At 31.1% G+C, this 22609-nt stretch overlaps 1 protein-coding gene across 2 annotated transcripts in view; it reads right to left on the bottom strand.

Annotated features, from left to right (window-relative positions):
- The window catches only part of LOC114332390 (ceramide synthase 6), a 183083-nt gene that overhangs the window by 14771 nt on the left and 145703 nt on the right, over positions 1–22609 (bottom strand). The window contains exon 6 of one of the 2 annotated variants that reach the window (XM_028282179.2): positions 21031–21532. The exons of the other annotated variant lie outside the window; for it this stretch is intronic. Within the exon in view, the coding sequence (XP_028137980.1) occupies positions 21343–21532 (190 nt within the window). The 3' untranslated portion in view covers positions 21031–21342. Of the gene's footprint in view, positions 1–21030; positions 21533–22609 lie in introns of those variants that run through there. 2 annotated transcript variants of the gene reach the window in all.

Genomic DNA, 22609 nt, shown 5'->3' on the forward strand with positions numbered 1-22609 from the left:
CTACATTTATAAGTTCTGCAGGTATACCGTCAATTCCTGGAGTTTTGTTATTTTTTAGATGGTTTATTGTAAAAATTTAGAGTTAATCAAAAACTATTTGATAAAAACGTGACACCCAAACATCGATGTAAATTTTATAAACGTACTAGTCTAAATCTAGCCGATTGAGCACGGACGAAACTATAATGTCGATAACTTTTATTACTCTACACTAAAATTACCACAATTACGGTTGTTTTGTACGTAAGTGAAAAATTTTAACGTTTGTGAATTGGTGAAACTTACGGACCGTTACTACGAAATAAACTTTACTTGGTACTCTGTTTTTGACAAAATTATAATCAGTGCAAAATAAGAAATAGTGAGGTGTTACTAGTGCACAATAAAAAAGAGCGAGGAAAGACTTGCAGTATTATGTGACATATATTGGAAGGAGGTAAGAAACATTATAGTAATTTATTATTGGTAATTGTGTTCTGATCATTTTAAAGCGATATTGATAGAAAACGATTGGAGCTGATGTAGAAATAGATTTATGTTTCATAGTTACCTACATTCTATAGGGTGTCCCAAAAGTAGCGGGATGGTCGAATATCTCGCGAAATGTACAGCTGGTTCCAAAAAAACTGATACGACTCTTAAAGCGTATTTTGTAGAAAATTGATCAGTGTACTTTCTTCTTCTTTTTGTTTTTGGTCTCGCTGCAAGGCAATTACCAGCACGATTTATAGGCGATCTTAATGTAGTCTGGCTCTAAGCGATATCAAAATCGCTGAATATGTTCTTGTAAAAAGCTTTTGATGAGGTGTGATATAATGAATATGAGTTTAATTTTATTTAATTTATTATATTTTGATGGATAAATACTTATTATTTACATACTGTCACTGCCAAATCTTAAAATTTGTCAGATAACTTCAACCTCAAAAAATGGCTGTTTGTTTGTTTATTTTATTATTTATCTGTCATAATAAATATAATATAATATCAGACCAATCATACACTGCTCAAAATGATCAAATCTTACTAAGGGCCGGTATTTCAATAGCTACTTAAGCTTTTGCTTAGCTAAGCCTATGTCAAAAGTTAAGGAGAAGCTTAAGCTGGGTGCCGTATTTCCATCACTTCCTTAACTAAACTGATGCTCAACTGTAAAGTTAATTGGTTTGGTACCTCTGAATACGTCAAAATGCCAGAACTAACTGTTCTGAGGTAAAAACCACGGTTATTAGACTTTATTACGGTTGTCTTTTCCGACGGTGGTGGGGAGAATTATATTTTTGACTTTACGTCACAAGAGTTTACATTCCCATATTTTTAAATGATTTTCGATCATTGAATGTGTGTTATTGTGTATATATGTGTATTATTTGTGTTATTATGAAATAATTAGACAAATAATACACATTTTATCTTATACCGGGTGGTGAATCGTAAAAAGGGCCATAGGAAACTCAATGTAAAATTCTGAATTGTTGAATTCCTGCTTCCCTAATTATTTTACATCAAAAGTCTTGAGATAATACACTCGCGATCATAAAAAGCGGGTCACTCGATGAGTTATTCAAGTTAGATGTCTCGAATTTTCTAAACCGGTTGTCCGATTTGAGTGATTTTTTTAGTATGTTATAGCCTTATTCTTTAGCAATATTGCTATAATAATATTGTTGCTAGACCGGTAAATTGTCATTGTATACCGGGTGTAACAATCATACTGTGTTCATTCCTAAAAGTTCGGAACACCCTGTGGAATGTTTTAGCATAGATAAAATATTAAGATTAAAACTCAATTGTAGCCTTAGGCTCTCTTAACATTTTCTTTTTTGATTTATTTGTTTATGTTGGATAATAAAAAAGTTAAGCACCTTAATAACTAGCCATGTTCTTCATCAATACAGGGTGTTTCTAAATAAGTGCGACAAACTTTAAGGGGTAATTTTTTATGAAAAAATAATGACAGTTTGCTTTATAAACATATGTCCGCAAATGCTTCGTTTCCGAGATACGGGATGTTGAAATTTTTCTTACAAACTGACGATTTATTTATTGCTCTAAAACCAATAGAGATATGCAAATGAAATTTGGTAGGTTTTAAGAGGCAGTTACTGTGGATTTTTTGACATACAATTAATAATCCTATATTTACCATTGGCGTGCATACGGGTATAAACATTTTAGATACATCCCGTATGCACGCCAATGGTGAATATAAAATTCTTAATTGTATGTCAAAAAATGCGCCATACCTACCAATTTTCATCTACCAAATTTCATTTGCATATCTCAACCGATTTTAGAGCAATAAATAAATCGTCAGTTTGTAAGAAAAAATTCAACATCCCGTATCTCGGAAACGAAGCATTTGCGGTCATACGTTTATAAAGCAAACGGTCATTATTTTTTCATGCAAAATTGCCCCTTAAGGTTTGTCGCACTTATTTAGAAACACCCTGTATTGATGAAGAACATGGTTAGTTGTTAAGGTGCCTAACTTTTTTATTATCCAACGTAAACAAATAAATCAAAAAAGAAAATGTTAAGAAAGCCTAAGGCTACAGTTGAGTTTTAATTTCAATATTTTATCTATGCTAAAACATTCCACAGGGTGTTCCGAATTTTTAGGAATAAACACAGTATGATTGTTACACCCGGTATATAATGACAATTTATCGGTCTAGCAACAATATTATTATAGCGATATTGCTAAAGAATAAGGCTATAACATACTAAAAAGATTACTCAAATCGGACAACAGGTTTAGAAAATTCGAGACATCTAACTTGAATAACTCATCGAGTGACCCTCTTTTTATGATCGCGAGTGTACTTGTAGAGAATTAAAATCTGTATTAAAATCAAAAGTTAAAATTGTTCTACGATTTAAATGCATTTCAAAATTTTGAAAAATATGATACATTTGCCACAATAGGTATGCGTGTAAAAGTAAGGCCACACGTTACTATTTAACTGACAGTGCTCACACCATTGACTGAATAAAAAAATTTTTATTATTAATCCTTTCTCCGCAACTGAGGGTATCTTATCAACTGTATGGTTTTTAAACAATAGATGATAAAATAAAAATATTGACAGTTCAAAAATGTGAACATTATGCAATGTGTGTGGCCTAAGTTTGGGCTGAAAACTAAAATGTATTACATTTTTACAAAATTTTGGAATATGTAGACCAATTTTAACAGTTATTTCCAATACAGATTTCAATCCTCTACAAATAGTTTCTAATGTCTTTTGATGTACAATAATTATTAGGGAAGCTGGAATTCAACAGTTCAGAATTTTACATTAAGTTAATGCAAAATTTTGACGCATGTCAAAATTCTCAATGTGTTTTAATTGTATTCATTTTTTTCGAATCCTGAGAAAACTAATAAATATTTTTGAAAAATTTAAACTCAGAATGAAAGACTACATTATTACCGAGGGCTGAAAGTCCCTGAAAACTTCTATAATGTTTATTTTAATAAGTTACAGGGCTGAAAATAAAAGAGAAGTGTGATATTTAATTTCAAATATTTCATTCAATAGAATCTGCTTGTTTATTGTAAGGGGCTTTCCGCCCTCGGTAATAATGTAATCTTGCATCCTGCGTTTAAATTTTTCTAAAATATTTGGTTTTCTCAGGATTCGAAAAAAATCATATTACGATTCAAATGACAGTAAACTCTCGTGACGTAATCTCACCCTTAATGTTCATTGGTTAGTCGATTTAGGCAACCGTAGTAATGTCTAAGAACCGTGGGTAAAAACCACTACTGTTGACATTTAATTATTTTATCTTGTCATCTGTATCAATGTCATTTACTTCACTTAATTTTGTGTGCATGGTACATGTGTTGTTAGTTTATTGTCTATATTTTCTCTGGTTATATTTGTATTGTTATGTTGCATAAGCAATAGATCCGTCTTTGTAATTTTGTTTATTGCATATATAGGAATATAGGAAATGCCAAATTGGAATGTAAGTTTATTTTTGTAAAATAAATATACCTACCAAGCATGGTAGAAATAAATAATTTTTATGTGCCTACACCTTCCAAAAGTAGTAAGAATTCTATTAATCGTTATTACGATTAATAAATGTATAGATTATTAGATTATTATTTAATAATCTAATAATAACGTTACTACTCAAAAGTTGGTTTTCAAAATAACTCTATAATTGATAATCTATAGAAATAACCTCAAAAAACAGAAAACAAATTTTAAGCAAAGGCTTAAACCAACTCCCGTGCGAGCTTAAAATTATTTGGTTTAAGCATAGGCTTAAGCCTCAAATTGAAGTGGAAATACAGGCATCTAAGCTTAAGCAAAGGCTTAAAGTAAGCTTTGGCTTAAGTGAGGTTGGAAATACCGGCCCTTACCGGCCGGTATTTCCATAGACAGGCTCCATAAGCATCCCAACCATGAAGCACTTCAGCTTCTTGTCAACGAACCCCAGATGCGAAGGCTCAAGAGGACTAAACCGTTCGAGCTCGTGTAATGTGTGAAGTTGTGCCGGGCTTAGTTAGTGTTGTGCATTGTATTGTAGCCACAACAAATACGTGAGCAATTAGTGAAAAGCAGAGTCAGTGCTGTGCTGTGTAGCCACAACAAAGAAGTGGACATTTCATGTAAAAAAAAGCTAGGATGGACAAGGTGACATCTAGTTTACAAACATTTTTTAGGGAAATTAGGTTAAAGAAAAAATACTGATTAATCTTGTAGATTAGGTGTATTTATATTGTTTAAATAAAAAAAAAAAAAAAATCTAAAATCTAATATTTCCATCTTAAATGGAAAAATAGCAAAAATAAAACCTTGGATAACGGTTGACAAATAGGTATTCTTCGTTTTTATTTATAATTACCTACACAAAAATAAAAATTTAATAAGCAGTTACATTTCCTAGTGTATACTTGTGTAGTTCAAAATGTACCCATCAAAAATTATAAAAAAAGAACCAAAAAGCGTATTAGAGGGAGCCCCTGCGGGGCCCGGTCTGTTGTTCCGCGGAAACATGCTCAGTACGCCACTGAGTACACTGCAATATAGCTTGCAGTTATTTCTACTACATATTATTATTTTTATTGCATATTTTAGTCCTGTCGCCAGGGGGGGGTACAACGGCCTCCTTAATTCAGATGGACTTACCCAAGTTTTTTTTATATATTTTGACCCGCAGAATACGAATTTTTTGGGTAACAGTTGATCCGGATGTCGATAAGATTGTTATAGACAAAGAACTTGAGGAATTACATAACAGCGATTTCTCGCAAAACAAAACATCTTTTTGACTTTTTTGGGTCATTTTAAGCAAAAAATATTCCTACAAGTTTTTTCGTAGAATGCATAGTTTTCGAGATAACCGCGGTTGAACTTTCAAAAAATCGAAAAATTGTAATTTTTGAACCCGAATAACTTTTGATTAAAAAATAAAGTAGCAATTCTGCTTACCGCATTTGAAAGTTTAAGTCAAATTATATCGGTTTTGATTATTTGCATTGCTAAAAATTTATTACTTTATTGTTAAACAAAGCTATAATCACCTAGTATGTGAGTGATGTTTTCTATGATTTCTCATTTAAAATCGAACGAGTAGGTAGAGTAGCTACAAGTGCAAGCGAGGCATTTTCTACGTAGCATGCGTTAAAACGCATGTATTAGGCACGGGAAACACTATGTGTTTATAGATTAGTTTAACAATAAAAAAATTAATTTTTAGCAATGAAAATAATCAAAACCGATATAACTTGACTTAAACTTTCAAATGCGGTTAGCAGAATTGCTACTTTATTTTTTAATCAAAAGTTATTCGGGTTCAAAAATTGCAATTTTTCGATTTTTTGAAAGTTCAACTGCGGTTATCTCGAAATCTATGCATTCTACGAAAAAACTTGTAGGAATATTTTTTGCTTAAAATGACCCAAAAAATACAAAAAGATGTTTTGTTTTGCGAGAAATCGCTGTTGTGTAATTCCTCAAGTTCTTTGTCTATAACAATCTTATCGACATCCGGATCAACTGTTACCCAAAAAATTCGTATTCTACGGGTCAAAATATATAAAAAAAACTTGGGTAAGTCCATCTGAATTAAGGAGGCCGTTGTACCCCCCCCCCTGGGGACAGGACTATTTCTAAAATAGACAATTCTAAGTGTTTCCAGTTTATCCGAAATCTAATTTATATTGAAACTTGTAGTAGGGGAGGAAAGTATGCTAAATTTGCAGTGACTCGAGAGTTATGGAAACCTATTGGGTTGTGAAGAGTAGGTACTGAAACCAAGAAAAGTTAAGTTTTCCATAAAGTTTCCATTTTTTAATTTAATTTTCCATTTCCAACAATCCCTTTTTCCGATTAATGCGCCATCTATCCATAATTCGAAAAAATGCCTCGAATAAAAGTTACTTATTTTTACGCAAGGAATCCAAATCTGCAATAAAAAAAGAATGTGTGTGTACTTTGTACGCACGTAAGAAGTTATACTTCTATTATGTGATTTCAACGAAATTAATATAATTGATGGATTCGACCGTTACTTGATGGAAGTTCATTTTATCTCACAATAAAACACTGAAAAACGTTTGTTTTTCTATACTTCCACAAAATTTATTACAACTATGTTATTACTACAGCTGTTTCGGCAAAGTGCCTTTCTCAAGTGATATATTTAACAATGTGTTTGCCTTTTTAAGTCTTTAACTGAAGAGGTTGAGGAGTGGGGAGCTGTTTGTCTCGAGTTGGTCATTCAGAATTATATCTGCATTTTTCAATTTATTAATTTCCATTGATTCTAAAAGTGATAGCTTAAGGCCTTTATTTTGAATATGTAGAATTTGAAACTCTTCATTGAAAGAATGATTATGATCTAGAAGGTGAAGTGCGTATGTAGAAGTGTCTGTTTTTCTATTGTTGAAAGCCCTTTTGTGTTCTGCTATCCGTTTGTCAAAAGTTCTGCCAGTTTGACCGATGTAAGTTTTCGGACAGTCACCACAAGTTAGTTTGTACACACCACTCTGTAGTTGCTTTCTCTTTCGGCTTTTACTTAAGCAAACATATTAAAAACAATAAAAGCCGAAAGAGAAAGCAACTACAGAGTGGTGTGTACAAACTAACTTGTGGTGACTGTCCGAAAACTTACATCGGTCAAACTGGCAGAACTTTTGACAAACGGATAGCAGAACACAAAAGGGCTTTCAACAATAGAAAAACAGACACTTCTACATACGCACTTCACCTTCTAGATCATAATCATTCTTCCAATGAAGAGTTTCAAATTCTACATATTCAAAATAAAGGCCTTAAGCTATCACTTTTAGAATCAATGGAAATTAATAAATTGAAAAATACAGATATAATTCTGAATGACCAACTCGAGACAAACAGCTCCCCACTCCTCAACCTCTTCAGTTAAAGACTTAAAAAGGCAAACACATTGTTAAATATATCACTTGAGAAAGGCACTTTGCCGAAACGGCTGTAGTAATAACATAGTTGTAATAAATTTTGTGGAAGTATAGAAAAACAAACGTTTTTCAGTGTTTTATTGTGAGAAATTAATATATGTACTTTAAACAGTTTATTTATATAGTATATTATGCAACGAGCATTTAATGATGGTCATTATGAAGTGAGTATGATGGTTACGAAACGGGCCGTATGCGGCGAGTTTCGTATAATAGAGTATGAGTTTTATAATGATAATTAAATGCAAGCTGTATGCACTATTTTTTCTATGATCATTCACAACAAAAAATATTTTCAAATTTATTAATCTTGTAACACAAATAAATTCAGTAGTTGGTCAGTTTGACTGTTTGTTTACATATTGAGAACTGTCAAAGCGTATGTATTTGACTCTCCATTGGTCACTGCGCGTGTACCACCTTTATCGCGAATGCCATATCGCGATTCTATTGGTTAAAAATATGTATCTTAATGAAAATCTGTATCATAATGAAGTTCATTATGATACAGGTAGTGACATCATAATTGATATATTATAGTATGAGAATAGAAAAAAGGGGGAAACAGTAGCGATCAACAGGTAGCGAAAACTCGTTCCCAGATTGCGGCTGTAATTTTGAATCTTTTTTCGAGATATTTGGCACACGTATTCGTAATATAATAAAGAATGGCGGTACAGAGCCCAATTTGAAAAATATATTAATATGTGGAAATTACTCTGTAATTAAACACAATATTAAAAAAACGAGCCTGTACCGCCATTAAGAAGAACAAAAAAATACACTTTCTTCAAATAAACTTTTTTATCCGATGCCTAGATTTTGTGTCATTTTGGAACTACTAATGAAATAAAAAATTTTAGTAGTTCCAAAACGACACAAAATCTAGGCATCGGATAAAAAAAGTTTATTTGAAGAAAGAGTATTTTTTTGTTCTTCTTAATGGCGGTACAGGCTCGTTTTTTTTTAATGTTGTATTTAAGTACAGAGTAATTTCCACATATTAATATATTTTTCAAATTGGGCTCTGTAATGCCATTCTTTATTATATTACGAATACGTGTGCCAAACATCTCGAAAAAATATTCAAAATTACAGCCGCAATCTTGGAACGCGTTTTTGCTACCTGTTGATCGCTACTGTTTCCTCTTAATACTTACTACTTTCCAAAAATCTTTATTAAAATACCAAAAATTAAAAAAATAAAAGAATAAAAGACACAAACACATTGAAAAATGCCACAAAGATATGATTTCCAAACAATAATTATTGTTGGCAAAAATTTTAACTAAATACGCATTTTCTGAAAAAAAAAATTCTATCTATCTATCTATCAGCGAGGTTCCTACAGCCTCTGCCGCTTCTCGCATTTCGACCGCCATCGTTTTCTGTCCATCCATTCGTCTTCTTTGGTGGCTCTATCTTTCATGATGTGCCGTACATTTTCTTCCCATTCAAAAAAATTATATAACAAATATACTTACAATCATAAAATCTATAAAAAAAATAAAAACTTGCATTGGGGTTCAAACCCGCGCATGTTAGGGTGCTTAGATTTGTAATATTGTAATCCAAGCCTCTACTCATTTACCCACTTACACATATCCGTCATGTGGGAAGATAGGCCAACTGAACGTTTTACTGTTTGACAGTTCTGAATTTAATCAAATTAGTTTGATTTTTGTGGAATTAAAATATTAAAATGCAACAAAACATAGAGTAAGAAACCAATATATTAGGTGAAGATTGGTAGAAATTTTGTTGGTAATTAAATTATGTAAATCAAAACATTACTTACTAGGTAGGTCATTTTCCATTTTCCAAATAGGTAGGTACCTACCTATGTAATTTATTTTTTATTACAATACTGAAACATTTACAATTACGTACCTGTTGCTTTTAAAAACTATTTAAAAAGTCACTACAATTATAAACTTGCTTTTGTCTGCGTCCTCACAACAATAAAAACTAATATACACAACATTTGTTTACCCATAACCATTGACGTATTAATAAAATAACCGACATATTGAACAATTGTTGACAGGTCATTGTAACTAACCAATCAGAGCACGTATAGCGTTTGAGCTGCGCCCAGGACCAAGACTTTTGATGAATTCGCGCACATATAAATTTACTCCCAATGAACCTAAAGAAGTATAACTTCAAAAATGGGGGCTCCGATTTAAGATTTTAAAGTAACTTCCCGCCCCACCAACGTGTGGGGTCGTGTTTGGTGTCATTCGATAGATTTTTCAAAAATATTGAATACGTGTATTTTTCCGTTTTTCGATCCGATGTTCATTTCGCGAAATATCGCGGGGTTTGTATTTAAAATTACCCCCCCCCCCTCACCGTGGGGATCGTGTTTGGTATCATTCGAAAGATTTTTGAAAAATATTGAAGGCGTATTTTTTAGTTTTTCGATCTGCGAAATCTTTTTTTGTGAAACTTTGTGACTCGCCTATTTCCTTACGCTCAAATCATCAGATTTTTGAAATATTCACAACTTACCTCATCTTAATCTATTTCGAATTTTCTAAGGATAGATTTTTTTCGGGCCCCCCTTAACGAACTCACCTGTATTAAGAGCCAATATTATGGTAGAGGTAAATTTACAGGGTAAAAGGTTTCTCCCCATGTGATAATCTGACGCGCTCGAGTAACTGCAAAAATCCCCGCTTGGGCTCCCCTCCCTCCAATTATTTGATATGGGTATTAGTCTGGGCTGATTATCGGAGAATAGGTCATTTTTGGGAAAAGTTATTTACCAGCAATTTTATTGCTGGAATCGAATCTTATGATTGTATATATTAATAATATAGATATGCAAAGTCCGCAGATAGTGTGCTACTTTTTTTATAAACAAAATGGCGCCCGAAAATCGTGTTTTTTTCAATTTTTGCTCTATAACTCCAAAGATTTTAAATTTAGACCAAAAACACCCAAATAAAAATTCACCGCAATTAAATTCTGCATAGAGACGAGATTTTTTCCGATTTACTTCGACGAAAACTTTCCCCGGAAAAAGCGGGTTTTTCCAACAAAATCTTTAATTTTCCACTAAACTTTTAGATAATTAGTTGTTAATCAATAATTAAATAACTTGGTAACGTAAAGCCCTTTCCGTATATATTATAATTCCAGAAGCCGATGGAAATTGAATGAACAGTTTAGCAACAACTGAAATGTTAATTAAAAATTTACGGTCGCTATAATAACGACAATAATTATGATGCATAAGAATAACTATGATTTTTTCATAAAAAGACAATATACCTATCTAATGTACTTTACAGAATTGAAATTGGACTATTTAAGCGGCCTCAGGAATATTTTAAAAGTATAAACAATTTTTTGGCTTATAAACAAATAGAATATCTCGGGAAATATTAAACTAAATTAAATTGTGAACACCAGCGGCAGGACGCTTCTTCTAAAAGAGAAAACGTTTAATTATGACGAGTGGTTCCTGAGATACAACCGGTCAAAGTTGACCGAAATTTACGGCAAAGATATAAACAATAGGATCATAATTTTTAAACTATCACCTTTTTATTTTTGCCCTCTTTCTCCACACCAATTTTCATATCTTTAAAATCCTCATAACATATATTATTATAATAAAAACTATCGATAATACGTGTGAAAATTGCCAAAAATAGCAAAATTCCAATCAAAAATTAGGTTGGAGGAAATGTAACCCTCAAAGTTCAAAATCGGTATACGTTAAAAAAGTGCATTTTCTCGGCTTCCCATGGAGCAATTTCCTTCATTCTTTTTTTGTTCCCAAATAACTCGAGTAGAGCCATCGAACTAACGCATTATTAAATGTCAATATTGCTTTTGTTTTGTTATAATAAATTAATTTATTTATTATAACAATATTTTAATTTGTTTAAATAAAAATTGTTTAAATAATTATACAGCTTTCAAATAAGAATATTTATGTTTTTAACTTTAAAAGGTACACTTGTAGTAAGTTTATCTAAAAAAGCCTACAACTGGAAAAAATATGTAATTTTTTGTTCTTATAAATAAATTAATCTATTATAACAAAACAAAAGCAAGTTTGACATTTAATAATGCGTTAGTTCGATGGCTCTAGTTGAGTTATTAGGGAACAAAAAAAGAATGAAGGAAATTGCTCCATGGGAAGCCGAGAAAATGCATTTTGTTAACGTATACCGATTTTGAACTTTGAGGGTTACATTTTCTCCAACCTAATTTTTGATTGGAATTTTGCTATTTTTGGCAATTTTCACACGTATTATCGATAGTTTTTATTATAATAATATATGTTACGAGGATTTTAAAGATATAAAAATTGGTGTGGAGAAAGAGGAAAAAAAATAAAAAGGTGATGGTTTGAAAATTATGATCATATTGTTTATATCTTTGCCGTAAATTCCAGTCAACTTTGACCGGTTGTATCTCAGGAACCACTCGTCATAATTAAATGTTTTTTCTTTTAAAAGAAGCGTCCTGCCGCTGTCTTTCGAATACCGGTTTTACAATTTAATTTAGTTTAATATTTCCCGAGATATTCTATTTGTTTATAAACCAAAAAATTGTTTATAATTTTAAAATATTCCTGAGGCCGCTTAAATAGTCCAATTTCAACTCTGTAAAGTACACTAGATAGGTATAGTGTCTTTTTATGAAAAAATCATAGTTATTCTTATGCATCATAATTATTGTCGTTATTATAGAGACCGTAAATTTTTAATTAACATTTTAATTGTTGCTAAACTGTTCATTAAATTTCCATAGACTTCTGGAATTATAATATATACGGAAAGGGCTTTTACGTTACCAAGTTATTTAATTATTGATTAACAACTACTTATCTAAAAGTTTAGTTGAAAATTAAAGATTTTGTTGGAAAAACCCGCTTTTTCCGGGGAAAGTTTTCGTCGAAGTAAATCGAAAAAAAAAACACGTCTCTATGCAGAATTTAATTGCGGTGAATTTTTATTTGAGTGTTTTTGGTCTAAAGTTAAAATCTTCGGAGTTATAGAGCAAAAATTGAAAAAAACACGATTTTCGGGCGCCATTTTGTTTATAAAAAAAGTAGCACACTATCTGAGGACTTTGCATATCTATATTATTAATACATACAATAATAAGATTCGATTCCAGCAATAAAATTGCTGGTAAATAAATTTTCCTTGTATTTTGCTAATTAGCCCAGAGTATATTAGCGCTACAAGCCATATACATAGGCTTATTTTGTGAAGTTCTTATACTTGGAATTTCCAATTATTCTATAATTCGATGGTCACTTTGCTCTGAATTGTCCCAGTTGCTGACATGAGTATTTCATTTCTGAGTAATTTCTATGTAGACCTCAGTAAATATTATTGTCTTGTGTTCTTATTGACTGAAGATTACCTGCATATATTCGATGTTATTTACTCCCTTCTTTTTTCAGTTTATGATCACTAGTCTCATTAAATCACGTGTTTTTGTCTGTTTCACGCCATCCTTGCTTGGTATCTTCTTTGTTTTCATCCTATGGAAATGGTATAAGTTTTCTTTATTTCTATTTAGAATTTTCTAGGTATTTTCTATTTGGAATTATTGGTTTATATCCCAATTACTTTAAACTTGGAGCTTTTATTACATCTATCATGATATGTTAGTTTTTAGTCTAGTAAGTTATCAGTCTTTCACTTTTTTGTATACTATTGCACCTCTTAATACATTTTTGTTTTATATCAGTGTATTCAAAGCACATAGGCATATATTTCCAGCCATTTTCCTTTTTTTAATGTCTCCCCTGTTGCTGAGTTTTCAAATTATATTTCCACGATAATCAAATATCTCGGTTTCTTCGAACTTTATAGGTATTTTTGGTTTTGAATTTTGTTTGTATAAAATCTTTATGAATTTGGTCTTCAACTCGTCGATGTGTACCTGATCCCTTTTTCCTGTTTTTTTTTTCTCAACATTTGTATTGTTTGTTTTAGTTCTTGTTTACTATAGGTATTGGTATGTAATCAGCAAGTGCAAAGCATTAGTACTTTCTATGATAGATATCCACTGTTTTGTTTATACGCACTCTTATTGGATTTAAATGATTTATTTTCATCCCATATATCATAGTATGATGAATGACGAAAATTTTTTTTCCACCTACCTCTACCGAAAGTATACTTTTCCGGACCTGATTGTAGGGAGCAAAGTTGTACTTTTCCTCCCTAGGGAGGAAAATATTTTTCCTCCCTAGGGAGGAAAAGTAAAAGTGACGTCATGGTATTTCGTTCATGAAATGTAACTTATTGACGCCCTGTACAATATCTATTTTCTATTACGTAAGTTTCTATACATTTTAACGTTTATTTATAAAACACTCTGTATTTTGCAGAATGGTAAAAAACAGTAAATTTTTATTTTGATTTAACAATGTTTACATTATTAATTTGACTTATATTTGACAGTTGACAGTTATATTGTACGTACTGGTTAGTTTTAGTTCTAATAAATTTTGTTGGTTAGTTACATAAATAAATTAAGTAAAAATGAAAAAATGACTTGTTAGTTGAGGAAGGTGGAAAAACCATATGTATAACATGGGAGTAAAGTGCCTTTTCCTCCCTTGAATGATTACTGCCCTCCGCTACGCGTCGGGCAGTAAACTTCATTCTCGGGAGGAAAAGTAGCACTTTCCTCCCTTGTTATACAAATAGCTATTTCCACCCACCTCTACCGAAAGTATACTTTTCCGGACCTGATTGTAGGGAGCAAAGTTGTACTTTTCCTCCCTAGGGAGGAAAGTAAAAGTGACGTCATGGTATTTCATTCATGAAATATAACTTATTGACGCCCTGTACAATATGTATTTTCTATTACGTACGTATCTATACATTTTAACGTTTATTTAAAAACACTCGGTATTTTGAAGAATGGTAAAAAACAGTAAATTGTTATTTTGATTTAACAATGTTTACATTAATAATTTGACTTATATTTGACAGTTGACAGTTATATTGTACCTACTTGTTAGTTTTAGTTCTAATAAATTTTGTTGGTTAGTTACATAAATAAATGAAGTAAAAATGAAAAAATAACTTGTTATTTGAGGAAGGTGGAAAAACCATATGTATAACATGGGAGTAAAGTGCCTTTTCCTCCCTTAAATGATTACTGCCCTCCGCTACGCGTCGGGCAGTAAACTTCATTCTCGGGAGGAAAAGTAGCACTTTCCTCCCTTGTTATACAAATAGTTATTGTGACACATGGTATAGATGCGGCCTTAGAAATACAATAGTGCATTTTTTCTAGTTAATTATTAACATATTTTAAGAGGCAATTGCAACAATAAAAAAGGTGCAAAACCACAAAAGGAACACATAAAATATTTAAAACAAACAATAAAATTAGATATTTTATTTGAAAAAAAAAAACATACAATAAATATATTGAATTAAGCGACCATAAAATCATAGTGTATATTCGCGAATGATTTATTACATCTATCATGGTATGTTCTTGATATTATAAAACTTCATATGAAATTATCAGTCTTTCACTTTTTTGTAATACATTGAATACTTTTTTGTAATACATTTAATACATTTTATTTTAAATCAGTGTATTCAAAGCACATAGGTATATATTTCCAGCCATTTTCCTTTTTTTAATTTCTCCCCTGTTGCCGAGTTTTCAAATTATATTTCCACGATATTCAAATATCTAGGTTTCTTCGAACTTTATAGGTATTTTTGGTTTTGAATTTTGTTTGTATAAAATCTTTATGAATTTGGTCTTCAACTCGTCGATGTGTACCTGATCCCTTTTTCCTGTTTTTTTCTCAACATTTGTATTGTTTGTTTTAGTTCTTGTTTACTATAGGTATTGGTATGTAATCAGCAAGTGCAAAGCATTAGTACTTTCTATGATAGATATCCACTGTTTTGTTTATACGCACTCTTATTGGATTTAAATTATTTATTTTCATCCCATATATCAGAGTATGATGAATGACGAAAATTTTTTTGTGACACATTGTATAGAGCGGCCTTAGAAATACAATAGTGCATTTTTTCTAGTTAATTATTAATATATTTAAGAGGCAATTGCAACAATAAAAAAGGTGCAAAACCACTAAAGGAACACATAAAATATTTAAAACAAACAATAAAATTAGATATTTTATTTGAAAAAAAAACAACATACAATAAATATATTGAATTAAGCGACCATAAAATCATAGTGTATATTCGCGAATGATTCCTATATTTACTAATAGATTGTTAAGAGAATTTATAATAAATATATAGAATATCATGTCTTGAATGTGAGAGTGAAATTTTTTTTCATAATAAAACTAAGTAAAAAAAAGTAAATAATAAAAATGATTATGAAACAAAAAAACACCTCTTCATAGTATGTGCGTATCATCTAATTTTCCATCTAACCATAATACCACGGTTATTTGAAAACGTCTTTTTTTCGAAACGAAAGAAAAACTCGTTTTCACTGTGTGTTTAACACTGTAAAATTTTCAAAGATTGGGAACAGATTATTCAATGAATACTAAAGTACCCTCCCTCTCAAGTTTAAATTATTATTGCGGATGCAGTAACAAAATGTGTATAAATTAGAATGAATAAGAGATATCGATATAATCGTAAATAATTTAATTTAATGAGCCTCAAGTTTTTTTACATACACTGGGAATGTTTTACAATTCCACCAATTCTTTAAAGTTCTCATGACACTCTCAATGAGTATTATACTTTTTTATATTCATTACGTATGCACTTCGCCAAATTTAGCACATTTATAATATTTCTTTTTTTTTAATTTAGATGCCCTCCTCGTTATTACATGGTATACAGTGATGTATCATTGAAGTAATTTGTTAAATAACTCTGACAGATAATAGGCTATTGATTATGTTCAAAATAAGAAAGCTAAAAGGAACTACAACGGGATTTTATTATCTCATATGGTCAATGGACCTCTAGATTTGAAAAAACCACGGAGTGCTACCATTTAAATGGGTGCATTTTTGAGAAAGGGGTGAATTGGTCCCTAGGCACAGGGTGAATAAGGGTGAGTTCCATGCACTTTTGGTACAAACACGTCCACAGTAAAATTGTTCCAGGTTAAATTTATTATCGAAATATCACATTTTAAAGTCAAAAATATTTTTTTTGTACAAAAATATATTCTAAAGAAAAGCAAGAAAAAAACACGAAAGAAAGCAATTTTGCTTTTTGCCCCATAAAATTTTTTCACAGGGATATAGGTGTAGGCATTGCTTTAGCGAAAAATAACTTCCATCTTTCCTCTTTAAAACGAAGTCTGGTAAAAGTCTATAGGATTTATAGTTCCCGAAATAGGATTTTTCAAAGTTCGCCGCTTACAGCATTTTTGGGCAATTTTTTTCCGTTATTTCGCAAACATTGTTCTGTAACTTTTTTCTACGCAGTTGTAGGTATATGCAATGGTATATTTAGTAGAAAGAAAAGTCAATTACCTTTAAAATGGTCTACTGTATAAGGTTATACGGCTCTTTTTAAGCATGTTATGCTTTTTCAAGGTTTTATACTTTTAATGATTTTTGATATTTTTAATGATTATTTTTAAAATTTCTCATTATGTTTTTTTCTTGTACATTTAAGTATATACATTGTGAAATAAAAAAAAGCTTATTTTCTTTACTTTAAAATGGTGTATTGCAAAAAATTCTAGGGCTATTTTTAAGCAAGATATCCGTATGAAAGCCAAGGGTATCCGTAATTTGAGAAAAATTTAAATTTTTTTTATTTTTTTTTCAATTAGAATTGCATATTATAACATAATTTTTAATTCCAAATAATTTTTCTTAATAACACTTTTCGATATTATGAAATATAAAGGTACTTTACTCTTGAGCGAAATTCATATTTTTTAACATACCTCGTACACTATTGATAACATTTTATATCTGATGATTGCATCTTAAGTTTTAGACTATGCAGAGAATTTTATAAAGAATTTTTTTTATCATAAGTTAATAATAAAAAAGTTTTCCATATGGTTCCAACTTAGTGGGACCTATTGCATGTGTATAAGTCACATTTTGAAAAAGCATAGATTGTTTAGAAATAGTCCTAGAATTTTTTACAATTCACCATTTTAAAGTAAAGAAAATAAGCTTTCTTTTTTGTTATACAATGTATATACCTAAATATACAATAAAAAAAGTTATAATGAGAAATATAAAAATAATCGTAAAATATATCAAAAATCATTAAAAATATAAAACCTTGAAAAAGCATAACTTGCTCAAAAATAGTCACACAACCTTATACAATAGACCATTTTAAAGGTAATTGACTTTTCTTCCTATTAAATGTAACATTGAATATACCTAAATCTACGTAGAAAAAAGTTACAGAACAATGTTTGAGAAGTAACAAGGAAAATGGGCCAAAATCGCTGGGAGTGGCGAATTTTGAAAAATTATATTTTGGAAACTGTAAATCATAGAGACTTCTACCAAACTTCGTTTTAAAGAGTAAGGATGGAAGATTTTTTTCTGTACAGCAATGCCCATACCTATATCCCCGTGGAAAAAAGTTATGGACCAAAAAACAAAATTGTTATATTTTGTGTATTTTTCTTGCTTTTCTTTTGAGTATATTTTTGTAAAAAAAAAATATTTTTGACTTTAAAATGTGATGTTTCGATAGTAAATTTAACCTGGAACAATTTTCCTGTAGATGTGTGGTTCTTTTCACGAGCATTTTTCAGTGCGTCACAGTTTTTCGATTTCTCTCTAACGCATTAAATTGTATGTGACAGAAAAAAACGCACGTCTCTGATTACATTTCGTCGGTGACATTTATAACATTTAATCTAGTTGTCAATAGATGGCGCTAATAATATAATATTAAATATTATATTATTCTATATAAAAAAATTTAATCTGTACAATTTATAAGACTATACAAATCAAAGAAAATACCATTTTATAAATGCAATAAACACAATTGATTTGTTTTTATACCAAATTGCAAATAAAATGTGACAACTGTCAGATTTAACTAAAATGTCATGTTAGAATAAATGTCATAAATGTGTATTTATCACGGACTAACCTTTTTCTCTATCATTTGTGACGCACTGAAAAATGCTCATGAAAAGAACCATACCAAAAATGCATAGAACTCACCCTAATTCGTCCTGTGTCTAGGGACTAATTCACCCTTTTCTCAAAAACGCACCCCTTTAAATGGTAGCACTCTGCGGGTTTTTCATATTTAGAGGTCCATTGTCTATATGAAACAATAAAACGACGTTAAGGTTGTAGTTCCTTTCTAAAATACATAATCAATAGACTATAATTGTGTCGATAATTTTTAACGTAAATTCCGTGTGATGTATCGCTTACCATTACGAGATGAGTTATGTCCCAGAAGTTAACAAGGAAGTGAGAATTGTTTTGTCTAACAAAGAGATAGTACAAATTAATAGGAGCGAGAGAGAATGATGGGAAGGTATCATTTTTCTATTTTTAAAAGTGTATATTACCGTTCTATTTTTAAAGTAGGTCTATTTTGTTTAATGATTAATGATACATGTTTTTAATTATTATTTTAGGTCTGTTCTATTTTTTTTAATTATTGTTTTAATTCTTTTTATTACCTACAGTCGGAAAAATGAAAGATTACCCATGAACGATCACATTAATCGTTTATTTTGTATTTGCTGTCTTTTTCTATAAATAAGAAAAGTTTGTTATATGCTGCGAGCTCGTACGTAGAGGGGATATTTAAAAGTTCGTGAGCGCCAGTAGTAACAAGTCAGTGAATTTTTTCTGGAAATTTGGCATAAATGTCAAAGTGATTAATTTAAAACATTGAAATTAAAGACATTATCATCATCATCAATGGTGCTACAGCCCTATGAAAGAGCCTCGACCTTCCCAAGTCTATTACGCCAGTCAGTCCTATCCATTGCCAACCGTTGCCAGTTTGCTGCGCCTATTTTTCTCCCATCCTCATCTACACCATCTTTCCATCTAAGTTTTGGCCTACCCCTATTTCTACTTCCCACAGGTTGTGACATAAGGATTCTTCTAGGAGGGTTGTTATGCTGTGATCTTGCTAGATGTCCTGCATATCTTAGTCGTCCTATTCTTATAAGAGATACTATGTCTTTTCCACCAAATATATGTTTATATCTGTGGTATACCTCGTAGTTGTACCTCCTCCTCCAAATACCATTTTCACAGATGCCACCGAATATGCCTCTCAGGATCCTTCGTTCAAATATAAGCAGAAGGTTTTCATCTGCCTTGGAGATGGTCCATGTCTCCGATCCATATGTCAACACTGGTTGTATAAGGGTTTTGTATATGGTTATTTTTGTTTTTTGGCTTAAGTTTCTGCTTCTCATATGTCTACTCAGTCCAAAATAGCATTTGTTCGCTAGGATTATCCTTCGCTTGATTTCTTCTGTCATGACGTTTTCCTTGGTGATCAGGGAGCCTAAGTATGTGACATTATAGGAAAAAATATTAGTTGGTCGAAGCTATGGTGTATATTTTTACCTTAAATATACTTACGTTTTAAATAGTAATGAATTTAAGTTTTTTTAATATTTCGTAATATGTAATTATAAATTAATCTAAGCGCCATCTACACGATAATTGTGAAAGTATCCGAAGTAAGAAATTAATATTTCATCAATAGAACGTCAAAATGATTAGCAAAATCTTAAAAAAATCGATTAAAATTTAACTACTTTTTTGCGTTGTAAATATTACGAGATAAAAATTAAATATATAAATTTAAAAATTTATTTAAAAACGCCCCCCCCCCCCCTCCAGAGGAACTAAAGTAACATAGACTATAGACCTATTAGCCTAACCTCCTTTCCTCTAACTCCAAAGAGTATATAAAAAATACGGAACACAGAAGTGAATACTCTGTACGGTTTCACGATTTGCCTATCAACCAGAAAAATCTACCATAGATACATTGCATTGTCTTGTTAAAGATCTCGAAATGACCATCTCATTAAAAGACGTGGCATTATGTGCATTTATAAACACAGGAGCATTTGATAATACCTCAATGGCTTCTATTAACGCAGCCACAACCGAAAAAGGTATCTCCCCACCATCCATTATCAAATGGATTCAATCCATAATCAGTACTAGGAACATAATTACCAACCTAAAAGATCAGTCAGCCACTATAAAAGCAGTAAAAGGTTGTCTTTAAGGAAGAGCCGTATTATCTCTACTGTGATCCATAGTGGTTGACAATCTTTTAACAAAGCTAAAAAGAGAAACATTTTGTGCTGTGGGCTACGCAGACGATCTAATTATAGTAGTTAGAGGTAGTGTAGCAGTATTATTGCTGATCGTAACTATTTGGTATTCGAAAGAAAGAGTTTATCCTGTATTTACGTATATACTCGTCTGTAAGTTATATACTCCATTTTTTATAATTTATAAACTTACGGTTTTTTTTTTATTAATGGCTTTGACGGAGCCAATTAGCCAGAAACTTACGGTTAAATCAATGCGTATAATATACGTTTTAATAATATATCAAGCCTAATTAATAACAAAATATCAGTTTATTTGCGTTTTATATTTTTCACAACATAATTACATAATAAACAATAAATAAAATGTAAAATATAGTTTTTTTGTGGTCTGCTTAAAATATACAAAAATCTTGCCTTTGCATTCAAAAATATTCGCATTTCTGTCCTAAACTAGCCGAATTTCTCAATATAAAACTCAGTATGAATGATAATCATTGAATGGTATAGTAAATTAACAAAAATTATTAACAAAAATTATTGCTTCAATGATATCTTACAGCGAAATATTACTATTAGGTACATAATTCAAGTATAAAAATAACCTATTCTGAAACTTCACCGCTACTCGACCTAACGTCTCCTTCCATGTGACCAGATAAAACGAATTTTTGGCAGATTCGTAAGATAAAATAGGTCCACACACAGTGTAAAACAAGCAAGATTAGAAGCAGGCTGTTAAATATATAATACGCTGGGAACATTGGCACATAGTCGGCAGCATCGATGGACGTACTGTAAATCAAAAATAAAAAAAAATAATTTTTTTTCCAATGTTTGCATGTATGTAATAGCACCATTATTTGTAGAAATAGCGATTGACTAAGGAAGAGAAGCTATATGAATATTAAAAGAAAGCTTATGATGCAAGAGCCAGTATATATTTCTATTAAACATTTTAATATACTCATCGATACAAAGTATAAATATCGATTCAAACATTTAATATATTTGTTAAATCTTCTTGATTTCAATTTAATTCCATGAATCCAATTTATACTGAGTGGTAAAAAAAGGTAAACACCTACATATTTATGTTTCCGATTTTAATAAATTTTGGTATACATGTTCAGTGTCCCTTACTATAATAAAATTATTATATTTTCAGCTTGATTCGTCAACTTACTGCAGAAGCTAGTTCAATAATGTGTTGAGAAATCACTATTTCTTATACACTCACTGACACGCCTGGGCACCTTTCTAATGAACTGGTCGATGTCCTGTTGGGGTATCCCATTCCAGACTACTGTAATTTCGTGAGACTGATCTGCTAAATGGGGTGTTGCAAGATATGCGTAAAGGGTCGTTTAAACACAGCGATAAATCAAACAACTTATCAAGGTGAATCGAGTTGTTGCAACTTATCATTGTGTGTAAACGGTGCATCGCACAACTTATCAAAGTTGGAGTTGGGTTGAAGGTGGTATCGCATTGAATCGCAGCGTCTAAACAGCGTTTCAACTTGTCATCACAACTAGTTGCTGTGACTTATCGTTGTGTTTAAACGACGCTTTACTAGAGACAGATCAGACGATCGTGGCGGCCATATAGCCCAGTAAACGACCTTTTATGAGTATAATTGTCGGGGTCAACTCCGAATTACATAAAAATTTAGAGTTAGATTCTACCTACCCTCCAGTTTAAAGTTGAAATTGTGCCGTTGGTTGCTTTTACTTGGGAGTGAGTTTCACCCCTTCTCGGGGGTGAAAAAACATACGTTCAAGATAAGTCCGGAAGTGGATAAATTGACTAATTCTATGTAACCTTTGTTCTATCGAGTTTTTTAAATGAATTAATATTTTTCGAGTTATT

Source organism: Diabrotica virgifera, chromosome 7, assembly GCF_917563875.1.
Source record: "Diabrotica virgifera virgifera chromosome 7, PGI_DIABVI_V3a".
In the NCBI taxonomy this organism is placed as follows: Eukaryota; Metazoa; Arthropoda; class Insecta; order Coleoptera; family Chrysomelidae; genus Diabrotica; species Diabrotica virgifera.